At 36.9% G+C, this 15,632-nt stretch overlaps 2 protein-coding genes across 2 annotated transcripts; one reads left to right on the forward strand and one right to left on the reverse strand.

Moving 5' to 3' along the window:
- The first annotated feature begins 55 nt into the window (after nt 1–55).
- LOC118435253 lies at nt 56–4,733 on the forward strand. Its single transcript, XM_035850966.1, has 9 exons — nt 56–542; nt 2,705–2,914; nt 2,991–3,046; nt 3,107–3,243; nt 3,321–3,414; nt 3,490–3,834; nt 3,913–4,057; nt 4,144–4,274; nt 4,363–4,733. The coding sequence occupies exons 1-9, from the start codon at nt 56–58 to the stop codon at nt 4,699–4,701; spliced, it is 1,944 nt and encodes a 647-aa protein (XP_035706859.1). The 3' UTR covers nt 4,702–4,733.
- A 7,837-nt stretch (nt 4,734–12,570) lies between these two features.
- LOC110848342 lies at nt 12,571–15,439 on the reverse strand. Its single transcript, XM_035851160.1, has 2 exons — nt 12,781–15,439; nt 12,571–12,679 (listed from the first exon to the last, which is right to left on the reverse strand). The coding sequence occupies exons 1-2, from the start codon at nt 15,410–15,412 to the stop codon at nt 12,594–12,596; spliced, it is 2,718 nt and encodes a 905-aa protein (XP_035707053.1). The 5' UTR covers nt 15,413–15,439; the 3' UTR covers nt 12,571–12,593.
- Nucleotides 15,440–15,632: the final 193 nt, after the last annotated feature.

A 15,632-nucleotide genomic window follows, 5' to 3' on the forward strand; every position in this document is an offset into this window, starting at 1 on the left:
GCGATACTTTGGGGTCTGTTGGCTCGGCTCGTGGCTCGCGATACTTCGGGGTTTTATGGCTCGGCTCGTGGCTCGCGATACTTTGGAGTTTTATGGCTCGGCTCCTGGCTCGGCTCGCGACATTTTGGAGCCAACTGGCTCGGCTCGTGGCTCGGCTCGCGACATTTTGGAGCCAACTGGCTCGGCTCGTGGCTCGGCTCGCGACATTTTGGAGCCAACTGGCTCGGCTCGTGGCTCGGCTCGCGACATTTTGGAGCCAATTGGCTCGGCTCGTGGCTCGGCTCGCGACATTTTGGAGCCAACTGGCTCGGCTCGTGGCTCGGCTCGCGACATTTTGGAGCCAACTGGCTCGGCTCGTGGCTCGGCTCGCGACATTTTGGAGCCAACTGGCTCGGCTCGTGGCTCGGCTCGCGACATTTTGGAGCCAATTGGCTCGGCTCGTGGCTCGGCTCGCGACATTTTGGAGCCAACTGGCTCGGCTCGTGGCTCGGCTCGCGACATTTTGGAGCCAACTGGCTCGGCTCGTGAACCTCGAGTTACAAGTGTGGTTAGCACCACGATTCCAAAGGACGTCATCTCGACTTTCGATGGAATTTCGTCATATTTAAAAATTCGGCTCTGGGTGGCTTCGTTTACTGATGCCTAGGTGGATTTTGAGGATTATATCATTACTTGACATTTGTGTACATGATTATTAAGGGGTGAAACCTCTTTATGCAAATTCCTTGTCCGACCGTCCGTTTGTATGCAATAACTTCAGAACAATAACTTCCGAACGGTTGTGAATTTAAACCTGAAATTTTTACCACACGTTCCTAAAGTCAAAAGGCAGGTCAATTTCAAAGATGGAGTACAAAGGTCACAAAGAGGTCACGACCTGTTTTTTGCGGTTATTCGTCATGTGGGGTATAATTTTAATGGGATATTTAACCAGGAATTCAATGGCTTTAATATTTTTTACCTCTGACCTTCCGGTAACCTTATGTGTAGGTCAAAATTCAAACAATGAATTCGGTCATATGTGGTGTCGTTCGAAAGATGTAATCGAGGGCGTTCAAATTAAGCGGGTGACGTGTCGATATGGGTGGAAGTGAGATGGGTCAATGTGAGACTGGTAGAAAATGACTGGAAAATAATGTGGGTATGCCCCAAAGACATTTCCTAACCCCTTGAAACCACGTGACATGTTGAAACTGCAAAACGAACTTAAACATTTTTCGAATTCCTTGATATATGTTGCGGTTTTTAATATTTTACCTAATATAAATGATATTTGAGTTGTAAAAGCAGGTTTGAAGAAGAAAATATCCAGACACCACAGTAAGTATTTATTTCAGAGTTGAAGGATGTTTGCAGATCAACCATACCGTTCAGGCCCACCCTCAAGAAAAGCATGGTTGGCATGGCTTCGTACACTTGCCCCGACAACCCTTGCTGCCATCCTTCAATGCACTAATTTGCTTATACATTGAAGGCATGCATTCCAGATAGACGGACAGACATCCAGACAGACTGGGCTATTCTTATACAAACTAGGCGTTCTTGTAGTTCCCGTGGCTCCCGGTACATTTCCCACATGAGATATAAAATCAGATCCTTTTAAATCCAAATTTGGAGAACCGATACTTTTCACTAATACAATGTGAAAATGTCGTAGGAACTTCAAGTGCTGTAAACTGATGCATTGTTTTGTTGCAAAAAAATTTTGAAAATGAAATTAGCGATAAAAGGAAAACAATAGGAAAGACAGCGTTTCTTTTTGCCTTCCTGACCCCCATAGCGTATCATATAGTCAGCCTGCCAACGAAAGGAAGGGCTACCTTTCCTGATCCCCATATCCCCCCCTACCTAACCCCCTTACCCCCCTTCCCCCCTTTTTCTCTATCAACCCTGCGTGTCAGCCATGCATGTAAATATGTTTCCAGATGTGAGAAAAATGTGTTTTCCCCTCTGCTGCAAAAGCACGATTACACGCAGGTATGCGTGTACATAATTACTAATTATGTAATTTTCAGGAGCATTACAGCATACGCGATTATTAATTGCGTATGGTATCTGAAACTTGCTTTCTAATAAGAATTGTTAACGACACACTTAATAAGAGTTTTCATGTTTCAATATTACGGACAATATGGAATATTAGGGACAGATATTAGGGTAGGTTGACATATTTTGTTAAAATATTGTGTTATTATGTGATCATTCTCACAATATATGTAATATATAGGTACATAGATATTTATTACACTCTAAGAAGCTGGGTATTGATTCTTAAAAAATATCAATACCAGCAAATAGTATTAACAGTTATTACTATTATAGTACTAATGTGCAGTTTTAAAATAATACTGATATTTAAAAAATTAATACCAGTAGAGTTTAAAACTTATTTAATACTGTAAAGTATTGATCAATACTTTTCCAGTATTGAAATTATACCATGTTTTTAATGACTCAAGTTTGTCCGTTACCCCACGCGTACCCGGCACATTCAACTCAGCAATTCGTCAACATGAGCTCCACAAAATTAGTTCGAGTATCAAATTCTTTTACATCAAAAAAATTAATTCCAAGTGACGGAAATTTTGAGGATTTTGTTACTTCAAAGAAAATTTTAAATTTACACACGATTTACTTATGTTAATAACTTATATTACATATATTTAACAATATTTTAACCAACAATCTTAATTATTTTTTCTAGTGCGAACGAAATTCGATTTAGGGAACGAAGTAATTATCCGACTTGAAGATGATCAGGGGGCAGAGGTTGACTCGGATGTTTTTCATATTTTATTAGAAATTGAAAACATTCCAAATATAGTCTTTAAGTTGGGTGGAGAAGAATCTCATCAGATAACAATTAATTTGAATCCTGACGACAGGAACAGCTCTTCAAGTACCGAGTTAATGTGTGAGCTTTTTAATCGTATATTTATATTCTTAAATGTCTAAATATATAAGTACATAAATATTTATTTACTTTTCAGTCACCCATTCACCATCATACAAAATTCAACGGCTGCAACAGGATGGTTTTAATCAGGTAAAAATAAAATTATTAGTTACCCACAGTTAAAATATTATTATTTATTATTTATTTTAGGTGCTGGGTAATTCAATTAATGATAATCAAGAAATTAGCAGAGTTGTAGCAGATTGCAACACAAAAGGGTTTGTCGATGACAAGTCAGCTGTGATTCTTGTGCAAGAATTTGTTTCAAAACTTGTGGAGCTAAAAGGGTAAGAAGTATTTATTTGTATTTAAAATTCCTCCATAAAATATTTAAACTTGATTTTTGTATTTTTTGTAATTTTAGTGAATCTCCAAGTTCTTCTGACCAAAAGAATTTGGCGTCAGCAATTATTCAATATATTCCATGTTGGCGATACGCTGGGTCAACTGAAGGCTTGGTAAACCATATAACTTTTATAAATAATTAATTCATATTTAATTTTCGTAATTAAATAATTTTTATTGCATTGCAGGATATACTTTTTGATGAAATTGGACGGTCAGGACTAATCCAACGGAGATTGAGGACAATTCACCAAAAACTGAAAACCACTGAAAAAAAGAAGGAATTAAGGGCAAAGAAGACACAGCTTGGAACTGGCGGACCTAAACCTAAAACTGCAAAACTGGATGACAACGTTGACAACGGACAATATGACGAGTTAGTTAGGAGTTTAAATGGCAGCAGTGCAAAATCGGGATCCGCAGAAATAATTAAACTGGCGCAAGACACCCTCGAGCACAGAAATTACTTACGACGAGTCAATCCACAATCAATCCTGCTGGTTTATACAAAATTTGCGGACTGCGACTTTTTAGTATAATCCGATTAAATCAATATTATTTGTCAGTATTTTTAATTATTTGAGTTAAACATTAATTTTTATTTATGTTAGATCCGCTTGGAATTTTCTCTTCTTCAAGGAGAATCACAAGAAAACTTTACAAGAATTTGGCCGTCATTTTCCTCACAGCTGCTGGAGAAAGTGAAAGACTTAAAGCAATCCCCGTCTTTATGTAAATTTCTAACAGAGGAGTCTGGTTTGCAAAATACTATTTTTTAAAAATTTGGTTTATTTAAAACAAAGTTTTCCTTGAAATTTATCAAAATTCGTTTTATTTTAAAGATAATTGGGACTCTGAAGTAGCAGCACTCTTCGTTCTTCTTTATTTAATCCCCCCAGCTGCCCAAGGGAGAGGAAAAGGGAGTCGGTGTACAATTGATGAAGCAAAGAATTTGCTGATCTCATTTTATAAGGTACATAATGACTTTTAAATTAAAATGTATTCTAACTATTTTAATTATTCAAATTGTTGTTATGAATTTAATAACATTTTTTTTCCAGACTGCAACTCCTCTACCATCCATCCTGGATACTTGGAGCGAGGATAAGAGACAACCAAACCTTTTGTGTCTTGGAGAAAACAAGAAAACACTTTCTTCCTTTTATCTCGTTGTAGATAAAGTACTGCTGCCAATTGACGCTAAGAATTCTGCACAAGCAATTGACCTCCTCTTCAAATCACACTACGTCTTCGGAGCAGAATACGACAAGAACTTGCAAGGCCTATGGAAATTTCTTCAAGTTTATATTTATAAGGTTGACGTGGACAGTACTGATCTTTCGGGAAAGGTGAAAAGTGTTTTTACTCAATTAAGTAATATTTTTAATAATCTCATTTAAAAAAATGTTTACTTGCCCAGTCTGTCAGATATTAGTTTTAAGGGCGAGTGAGTTTCAAACTCATTTAAAATTTGTACATAATTATGGACACAGTAATTTTCCTCAATTAATTTGCCCTTTTAGTTCATGTAATATAACGTTAGGGACATGGAGTGGATTTTTACGTCATGTAAAGTCACACGATAAGTTTCTAGAAATAGGCTCCCAGATACCAAATCTATTTTTTGAGCCAACTTTAAATAGTTCCAATTTTAGTGAAGCTCAACAAGAGATTAATATTGACTTTGAGGATCCCAAAACTTTTGAAAATATCTCCGTTGATACTGGTATAAAAATAGTTTCAGAAATTTTAGGTAATTTCTGTTCCTCTATAATTGCAAGTGGTGTTAATAACTCTGTAATGGATGTAATTGTAAAAGAAATGGAATATGTATTTGTAGAAATTATTAACTTAGTTACTAAATTAGGGAAACAAACTTTAGGTGAACAATTTGACATGGTTGCTATACAAATACGCTCATTAGTATCTGGTTTTGTTAAAGTTAAGTCCAGCTATCAGAGGCAAAACTTGTACCAGAGCAGAAATAATTTAATTTTACCAACTGAGATAAGTTTAGGGAGCAGAATAGACTCTAAAATTAAAGATGCAAAAAGACAACAAGTAGTCGTGGAAGATACGTTTATGTACGTACCTCTGCTGAAAACACTTGAAAAAATAATCCAAATTCCACAATTATACCAATATTTCGAATCTATTTCAAAACCCAATGGACAAATTTTTAAATTCTGTGACTCTGAGTCATTTAAAAATAACAAACTCTTTTCTAAATATCCACAATCAATCCAGTTACAATTATTCTATGATGACTTTGAAACAGTTAATCCTTTGGGATCTAAAAAAGGGATCCACAAACTTGGGGCGCTTTATTTTATTTTACGTAATTTGCCCGATTATATAAATTCTCAACTTTCGCAAATTCATTTGTTAGCTTTGTTTTATAGTGAAGACGCAAAAAAATATGGTTATGGGTCAATTTTAAAACATGTTTTACCTGACATTAAGATTTTAGAAACGACAGGAATTTCAATTGGGGGAAATATTTTTCGAGGCACAGTTTGTTCTGTCGTTCACGATAATTTGGGTGGAAATTCGTTACTTGGTTTAACAGAATCATTTAATTCTAATTTTTTCTGTCGAATTTGTTATATTTCAAAGGCTGAAATCCAAAATGAATTTGACCATAATTATATGCCGATACGAAATTTGACCAATTATAGTTTACATTTAAATTCAGAAACTTTTGGAGTGAATTAAATTCGCTTCAATTTTACCATTTTCTAGATTCTCCAACAGCTGACATAATGCATGATCTCTTGGAGGGAGTCGTGCCATATGAAATTAAATTAGTTTTCAAAAAATTAATTAGTTTGGGATGTTTTAATCTTGAAACAGTCAACAACAGAATCTCCGCTTTTGATTTTGGATATTTAGAATCGAAAAATAAACCAAGTCCAATAAAATTAGATGGAACTGGAAATAGAATCGGTCAAAAAGCTGCGCAAGCTTGGTGTTTAATCAGGTTTTTACCAATGATTTTGGGAGATTTAATTGTCGATGAAGTCCATTTAAAATATTGGGATTTAATTTTGCAATTATTAGAATGCATGAGCTTTATATTTTTTCGATCTTTTAATGAGTCATCAATTTTAACCTTGAAATCGCTTATAATTAAACACCATTCGCTCTTTAAATTTCTATTTCCAGATCAAAATTTGCTACCCAAACACCATTTTATGTGTCATTATCCATTTATAATTAAAATGTCTGGCCCTTTAATTTCTCTATGGACAATGCGGTTTGAAGGAAAACACAATTATTTTGCTCAATTGGCCCATAACAATAGAAACTTTAAAAATATTTGTTTTTCACTTGCCATGAGGCATCAGCAATATAGTTCGCATGTTTTCAAAAATTTAGATTTCCATCATGGAATTAAGACTGACAAAATTTGTAAAGCTACTATGTCTGAGTTTGATGATTCCTTCGATATTGCAGAATCATTAAAAAACTATTTAAACGATCATGATATCTGTATTAAAACTGAAATGATGACAACAAATCAGATTTGGTTCAATGGCTACAATTATAAACACAACTTTGTGGTTTGTTTCGAAATGGGAACAATATTTCCAAAGTTTGGAATAATTTCTGAATTTCTGATTCAAAATGATAATTCATGTCTGCTTATTCTCAAAGTTCTGGAAACTGAGTTTTTTTATCGCCATTTATTTGCTTATAAGGTTAGAGTAACTGAAAATTTGTACAGAGTAATAAATGTAAAAGATCTAGTAACACATGATGCGATGGAGATTAAACAAAATTGTAATTTGTCAGGATTATTTGTAATTTCTAGACATTTTTTGTAGTAATATTTAATTGTAAGTTATATATATATATATATTTCATGAAACTTTGTCCTGTAAAGTAGTAATAGTTATAAATAATTTTATTTATTTATTATAGCAGTAACTTTTATTTTAAATTTGTTAAAAGTTGTAATTTATTGAAAATAAAATATGATTATGTACAATGCATTTTATACCATCAATTAATGATTTAATACCGTGCAGTATTATTTTTCATTATAAAGGCATCAAATTATAGTATTATTTATAATACCGGGCAGTATTATCATGCTTTAACGTTTTAATACTGTACATTTAATAATCAATACCGAGAGTTACAAGACGATTTATACTGAAAGTTCATTGTTTAATACTATAAATTAATAAAGTAATACCGCGGCAGTATTACTCATAATAATACCGCAGGGTATTATATCAATACCAAAACGGTAGAGTCACCATATAATACGGCCGTGGTATTAAAATGGTATTGATTTTATTAAGAGTGTACAACCTCTGAAAAAAATGTAACTTATATACATGGGTATTGTAACGGTAGTGTTTAAATTTTATGTTGTACAGGCTGAGTTTAGTTTAGAGGCACGATATGTTTTTCGACATACAGGCTGAGTTGAGTTTACAGGCACGATATGTTTTTCAACATATCTCAATAACCCATAATTGATTCTGGGAAATTTAGATACCGTTTACAAGCCCGAACTCGACCACCAAGTTGACATATTTTTTACATACAAAAAAATTGATCATGGGCTACAAAATTGTCCCCTAACTGTTCCATGCTGTAAAAGCACTTTGCAAGGCTAAAATGTCCCCTAACAAAATGTTGCAGCAATTAAAATGTGATGGAGTCACAATTTTTATTCCATCTGTCCTTAAAATACATAATTCCATTCGAAAAAGGAATATGACAAATGAACTGGGCCTCCCACCAACAAAAAACGACAACCCCCGAAAATCGAGAAAACCGACGTTCGCCCGAACAGTTACCCGTGGCATAACAAATAAAAACCTATCAACCCAAATCGTATGGGCAAACAAGCATCATGTATCCATCTTTAAAATAAAAATAACTACTCATCAAGATTTTAAATCATAGACCTTAAAACCGACGATAATTTAGGTGCAAAAACCATGTCACAGCTCAATCAGTAAGGCCATATCCTTCAAGCTGTAACGCGATCACGCGTAACACTAAAAATATGAATCTGTGACTAAACAGAATCAGAAAATATTCCTCATTAAAAAGTAGCCACAAACCCGAATAATTTACTATTCAAAGTCAGGAAATCGCATGGAGAAATTCGCGATTGCAAAAAGTGAAAGTTTACTGTAAGGATTATGGTGGTTGGCATTATGAGCTGTCGTGGAAGTTGACCATTTATAAGAATCCCACGAAAGCTAAAGTTAAATGTAAAGTACTTTATTGAGAAGTATTTGCAGCTACAAATGGGGGTATGATTGCTAAAGTTAATTTGTGAGGACACGTCGAAACTATTTTTTCATGATGACGCTGCGTCATCTTAGACCACAAGTTTGACGAGTCAGTACTCAGCCGAAACAAATAAAGTATTCTTTAACACAATTATTCTTACACAAGAGACCCTCGCTAAGTTCCCTGATGAACTTGGTTAGAATTTTTAAGGATTTGGAACACCTCGGTAGACGTTTGTTAAAAAAGAGTTAGCGCGTAAAATGGACTTTGCAAACTTGTGAGTAAGGATTGCTGGAAAGCAGGCCATGGAAAGGGCCCTAAAATATTTTAATCATTGAGTTGGTGGCATTATTCCTTATCAGAAATCGATAGGGAACACGTAAAAAATACTAAACATATTCGTCGATGCGTCCTTCGAAACCTACACTGAGATAAATGGGAGTGCCTCTAAACTCAACTCAGCCTCAGTATCTCAATAACCCATCATTGATTCCGGAAAATTTAGATACTGTTTACAAGCCCGGACTCGACCACGTAGTCGACATATTTTTTATTTAAAAACAATGTGATCATGGGTTACAAAATTGACCCCAAAGTGTTCCATGCGGTAAAAGTAGTTTGCAAAGCTAAAATGCCCCCTACAAAATTTTGCAGTTATTAAAATGTGGTAGAATCATAATTTTTATTCCATCTGTCCATAAAATACATAATTCCATTGGAAAAAGGAATATAACAAATGGACTGGGCCTCCCACCAACAAAAAACGACAACCCCCGAAAATTGCGAAAACCGATGTCCGCCCGAACAGTTAACCGTGGCATAACAAATAAAAACTTATCATCCCAAATCGTAGGGGCAAACAAGCATCATGTATCCATCCTTAAAATAAAAATAACTCTCATCAAGATTTTAAATCATAAACGTAAAAACCGACGATAATTTGAGTGCAAAAACAATGTCACAGCTCAATCAGTAAGTCCATATCCTTCAAGCTGTATCGCGATCACGTGTAACACTAAAAATATGAATCTGTGACTAAACTGAACAAGAAAATATTCCTCACTCAAAAATAACCACAAACCCGAATGATTTACTATTCAAAGTTAGGAAATCACATGGAGAAAATCACGATTGAGAAAAGTGAAAGTTTGCCGTAATGGTTATGGTGGTTGGCATTATGAGCTGTGGTGTAAGTTCACTTTTGAGATAAACCTATCCAAAGGTAATGATGAATCTAAGGTACTGTATTGAGCATTATTTGCAGCTACCACTGGGGGTTTTATTGCTAATGCTAATTGGTGAGGACACATCGAAACTATTTTTTCATGATAATGCTTTGTCATCTTAGACCTCAGAATTAACCAATTAGTACTCAGTCGAGAAAAATCCAAAATTTAAAACCGCAATTTTTCTTACACAAGGGACCCTTGTAGAGTCTTCTGATGCCACTGGTTTGGAATTTAAAAAATTTGGAACACTCCAGTGCACCGTTTTACGCAAAGATTAAGGGCATTAACTGGACTTTGCAAAATTGTAAATGGTGCATGGTGGAACGCAGGCCTTGAAAAGGGCCTTACAATATTTGAATCATTGAGTTGATGGCATTATTCCTTATCAGAAAACGATGAGGAACACGTACAAAATACTAAAAATATTCATCGACGCGTCCTTCGAAACCTACACTGAGATTAAGGGGAGTGCCTCTAAACTCAACTCAGCCTCAGTAATATGAGGAGATTTTATGATGAGAGTGTTCAAATATCACTCCCTTATCCTCACTATCCCTGGATTTAAATGATTATCCCTTTCTTTTCGGTTGATAACAGCTAGTGCAAATTATGTGGAGCAACACTTGGTGTGGGGGTTATCTTTATAAATTATTTATTTAATCAATTAAATAATATTCACCCACAAAATATAATATTTCCTAAGAGTTAGAAAATTGGAGATGTTGCTCCATAGAGAGATTAGACTGAATCTTTTAAGGAGAGCGAGGCATGGGCCACGTTCACCAAAAAAGAGAGAAAAATGTACAATTATTATGCCAGAGATGGCAGAAAAAGGAGAAAATCCCGGAATGTTGTTGAGAACCCGTCTCACTTGTGTTGATCATGCACAAGTGGGACGGGTTACAATATGTACAATCTTTCGCCTAATGCATTCTTGCAGAAAGTTAAGGTGAGAATGGCCTCACAAACGTAGCTAGTACCTTAAAATGTATGCATTTAACAGACATTTGAAAATTGCGGTAATGAGCGAATTAATATAGGAAAATATGAGAATGAAACTCATTGAATTTAGAATTGCCAATTGAACCAAGTACAGAAAAAAGTGATTTGTTGGCTGACCGGAATCGAACCGGCAACTTTTCGTTCACCAGACTACCGAGTTACCACTTTCCCCACAACGCCCTTAGAATAGCATTGCATCTTTTTCCTGTACTTGGGTGATGCATATTTTTAAAAACAGGAGGGATATTCATCCTCTTCACCCTGCCTTTATGCATCGTATCGAAATTTAACAAGAGGAACCGCTGGTGTTTATATAAACATTGATATTTGAAAATTGCGGTAATGAGTGAATTAATATAGGAAAATATGAGAATGAAACTCATTGAATTTAGAATTGCCAATTGTACCAAGTACCGAAAAAAGTGATTTGTTGGCTGACCGGAATCGAACCGGCAACTTTTCGTTCACCAGACTACCGAGTTACCACTTTCCCCACAGCGCCCTTAGAATAGCATTGCATCTTTTTCCTGTACTTGGGTGATGCATATTTTTAAAAACAGGAGGGATATTCATGTTTAAAAATATGCATCACCCAAGTAAAGGAAAAAGATGCAATGCTATTCTAAGGGCGTTGTGGGGAAAGTGGTAACTCGGTAGTCTGGTGAACGAAAAGTTGCCGGTTCGATTCCGGTCAGCCCACAAATCACTTTTTTCTGTACTTGGTTCAATTGGCAATTCTAAATTCAATGAGTTTCATTCTCATATTTTCCTGCATTTAACAGACAGCTCTGTATCTCTTCGTGAAAGAATTGTACATAATGAAAATTAATTTTGTACAAGTAATTACATGTTACTGGTACTTCAATCTTTTTGCCTGGGGTTGCCCATTCCTCACACCTGCGTTCCTTGGGCTTGATCTCGTTACCAGGTTGGACGAGATGGTCGGCCCATGCTGTGTTGATAACGCCCTACTACCATAAGCCTTCAAATGTTCCAACTCATTTTTCAAGTCATCCCGTTTTTTCTCGAGGTCCTTATTCTCAGTTTCCAGTTTGAGCAGGTCTTCGTTTAGAGCCAGCTTCTGTGGCGTATCGTCCCTTTCGGCATTCTCTAGAGCCTCCATCGCTTTCTTCAATGAAGGCAGGATTTTCAACCGTTCTCGAATCTGAATAAGTTCACTGGTCGGGGCTAATCCGAACGTATAGCGATTTTGAGGAGGTGCCTGGGTCGACTTACCCCCAATTATTCCGTCTCCACAGAGACGTCGCCCATCCCGGGTGAGGATGGTGGGACATGCAGGCCCTCGTGCGGCGTTACATAACCGCATATATTCCGTCGCAGTTTTGATATCATTGGTACGTGCAATGGATGGTCTACGTATCATTACACTAGATATTCTCGTTGCCCCACGGTGGCAAATAAATAAGTAAAACTAGACTACCTTAGACTTTTTCGAGTGTTAAGTTTCAAATCCTTCCGGATTGCTATCAACGGAGCTAAACTAAATATAGTTTTTACCATGACAATTATCTTCAAATTGAGTTTGAAGAAAGATACAAGCGCAAATATGTACATAAGCAAACATTTTTAGCGTGATAAAAACAAACCCTACGATTCTTCTACCTAACAAGCGATCGCTGCTTTCACAAATCATTCATAGATTTTGTTAAATTACTGTCAATATTACAAACAAATTCGAGGTTTGTCATGAATTTTGGGATTTCAAACATTTCATTTTTATTGGCAAAAATCGGAAATTTTGAAAGTTATCAAAAACTTGAAAATCTTGAAAATTACAAAAATTACTGGTTGATGCGGAGTCCACACTCTTTCGCTTGTGCTACCCTTGAATGCATTCGCTCTGTAATACATTCAAGGGATGTGTTACCTGTGGACAAACAGACACACAGAAACACAGAGAATGGACTAGTTTTATCTTGGAAGTAGGCAATCACGGTTATGCTGGATAAGTACGTATACATGCCTTACCCAACTTTTGGGGTTTTATTTCCGCCAATAACCCAATCGGTCCTAAAACTCCTGGTTCATCACTTGCAGGACCTGATGGGATGTTGCACTTTTTTCTGTTACTTTCAAGATCCTTTTCCCTCCTTGAATCATTGGCTATAAGTCGAGTTATGCCTTGGGATGTTTCCAATGCTTTAAAATAACTATCTGTAGTCGGTGCGTGGACCTTTAAACGCTTAACTAAGGTTTTTTTTGCGTCGTCGAGTGGCGTTATATTTTTAGCAATTGCAGTTAGCTGTCTTTGCAAATCTTGAACTTTTCCCTCCTTACTTGTTATCTGCTCGTCCAAAACAGTAATTTCGTTCGCCAATTTTCGCCCAGCTTGCAGTCCATGGGCATCGTTATAGAATGTAAACTCCAAGGGAAAAATAAATTCTGACTGGTCCATCAGTCTTGCAATGAAGTGTATTGTTTGCTGAGACCCGTTCGGTAGTGTTAGGCTTGGTAGAAGTGATAATCTTGGAATAAGTATGCATCCATTCTTGATTGGTAAGCCGGACACAAAATTTACATGGTTTTCAAGATGTTCTAGTTGTAAAGCGCCCCTAAATTCCATTCTGACGTCACCTCCATCAGAGTGGTTATGTTCGTTTGTCCAAACAGGATTGCAATATTGATCTCTTACTACGAGTTTCAGATTCCCAAAGATTACTCGATGGTCACAATTTTCTGGATGGTTTGATGCCGACAAGTTGGACAAGGGGGAATGTGGCAGGAGCGAATGAGCCGGACCAGGGGTGACGTGCAATTGTTTAAATATTGCTGTAATTTCTGCACTTCCACAGCGGTAAATAAATTTTATGGTATAAAGTCCAGCCTTGGTTGGGACTTGGCCAAAAGTGTAGATGCCTTCATGCACGTTGGCAGCTGGTATGTCAATGACCTCACGTTGTTCTAGACTGTTTTCGCCCTCCGGAGTTAGGTATAGGGTTAGTGCATTTACTTCCGCTTGCTTGTACATACTACCATCTTCTGCTTGCAAAGATACCGTTAAGTGATCGAAATTTGAGCCACTTTGATAGATAAAAGATCCCTGACCTCCAACATCATCTGGGACCAATAGGCTCGGTATATCTGAGCGACAGGTGAGGTGTAATTTGCAAATATCTGATAACGGATTACCATCAAAATCAGCTTCAAGCTTAAGAGTTAGGGGTCTCCCGTAACATTTTCCGGTGCAATCCTTGAGCTTACAGCTACCATCCAGTCTTGGCTTAATGTGTGGTTTTACCCCAGCTGTAATTGTGTGGAAATCTGCTCTGCCGTCGTTATCCTCTGATATTATGAAGGTATTAGATGTCCGCCCTTGGTCAACCCAACCATTCGTTGGTAAGAAATCTAATTTTACTTTGACAGGAGTTTCAGGTTTGGTGAAATTCCCAAACACGTCCACCAATCGGGCGCAGGTAATAATTTGTGATCCATTTGGGGTGCTGAAGGTTCCCCTCTGATCTTGCTGCTGCCCATTTAGAATGAAAACTAGTCCCACGGGGGGCCCAGGGACGATGTTTAGCTTAATCGTACAAGAAAATTCTTCTTTATAAGTAACAGTCAATTCGATATTCCCAAGTTTTGGATGAGCTCGTGCATCCTTTTCATATGACTGAATAACTGCATTTCTTATTACGAACGAGCCTTCCGTATTGTTTAAGCACGCAATGTCCGAGATGACTTTTAATTCATTGACGGAAATGTCCAAGTCGCGTTCTAGTTGATCCATATTTAGTGCTTTGATCATGTTGCCGTTGCCATCTGTGATCTTACCAATTAAGTTCGGTAGTTTTTCACCTATTTTGACCTTCGTGATTTCACGTGGACGGGCTCCATCAACCTTTACATGCAGGTTGGAAGGCTCCCCAGGAAGGGATGTCAAGGTAAAAGAATGCCTAATTTTTTCTCCATATTTGTCGCTAAGAAGTGTCAATTCTGTTACAAATTCTTTCTCGTGAATCACCTGGTCGGGGACCTTGTATTTCGGCATGTTCTCGTCAATAACCAGGTCCTTCGCCCAACTAACTTTCATTTTGTGTATTGCAGCATTGAATTTAACTTCTTCTCCGATTCCATTGAATATTTTGTAACTGAATGTTAGTTGCTCCCCAATTTTTGCATCCCTTGACGATTTGTCATATATTTCTATTGTTGGTTCTTCAACGGACTTATGTTCCCTTGTCCAGTAAAGGTGAATGACTTGTGGGCCAGTGCTTGGTATCATTTGAATTGTTACAGTGGCAGGGTCTAGAGTACTGTATGAAATTTGGCACTTCAATTCAATCCAATATCCGGGGGAAGAATTTCTTAGTTCCGGCAAACAAATTCCGTCCTCCATTTTCTGAGGATGCTCTTGTGTCGCGAGGACTTTGCTCTTTAGAATGGGTTCTCCACTAATACTAGTAATGTCACAGTCCAGCAAGACTGGTTTATTCTTGTCGCCGTAGATGATATTATTACCACAATCTAGGACACGGCAGATTAAACTGGGCTTGGATCCGTTCTCCACTTGGACAGATTGTTGAAGAGACTCAATTCTTACGGGGACCCCAGGATAGATACGAACTTTATGTGAGCAAAATTTCGAGTGACCTGTGTCCATTGCAAATTTAATTTGAAGTTTGCCATTCTAGAAATAGATCAGAAGAAAAATAAGTAATATAGTAGGGTAAGCGTACGGAATGCGGGAATGAGACATTTTGGAAATAGTCAAAACACACTTAAGACCACACACATTATTCCCCATAAATAAATCCCTATATGGTACATACATAGACATTATAACATGGGTTATGAACTTATTAAGTACACACAATCCAAGA

Source organism: Folsomia candida, unplaced genomic scaffold (genome assembly GCF_002217175.1).
Source record: "Folsomia candida strain VU population unplaced genomic scaffold, ASM221717v1 Fcan01_Sc004, whole genome shotgun sequence".
Lineage (NCBI taxonomy): Eukaryota > Metazoa > Arthropoda > Collembola > Entomobryomorpha > Isotomidae > Folsomia > Folsomia candida.

Coding starts and splice junctions, on each gene's coding strand:
- LOC118435253 (XM_035850966.1), top strand. CDS start 56: ATGGCTCGGCTCGTGGCTCGCGATACTTTGGAGTTTTATGGCTCGGCT. Junction 2,915..2,990: donor TTCAAGTACCGAGTTAATGT/GTGAGCTTTTTA, acceptor TTTACTTTTCAG/TCACCCATTCACCATCATAC. Junction 3,415..3,489: donor CTGGGTCAACTGAAGGCTTG/GTAAACCATATA, acceptor ATTGCATTGCAG/GATATACTTTTTGATGAAAT.
- LOC110848342 (XM_035851160.1), bottom strand. CDS start 15,412: ATGGACACAGGTCACTCGAAATTTTGCTCACATAAAGTTCGTATCTAT. Junction 12,680..12,780: donor AATAAAACCCCAAAAGTTGG/GTAAGGCATGTA, acceptor GTTTGTCCACAG/GTAACACATCCCTTGAATGT.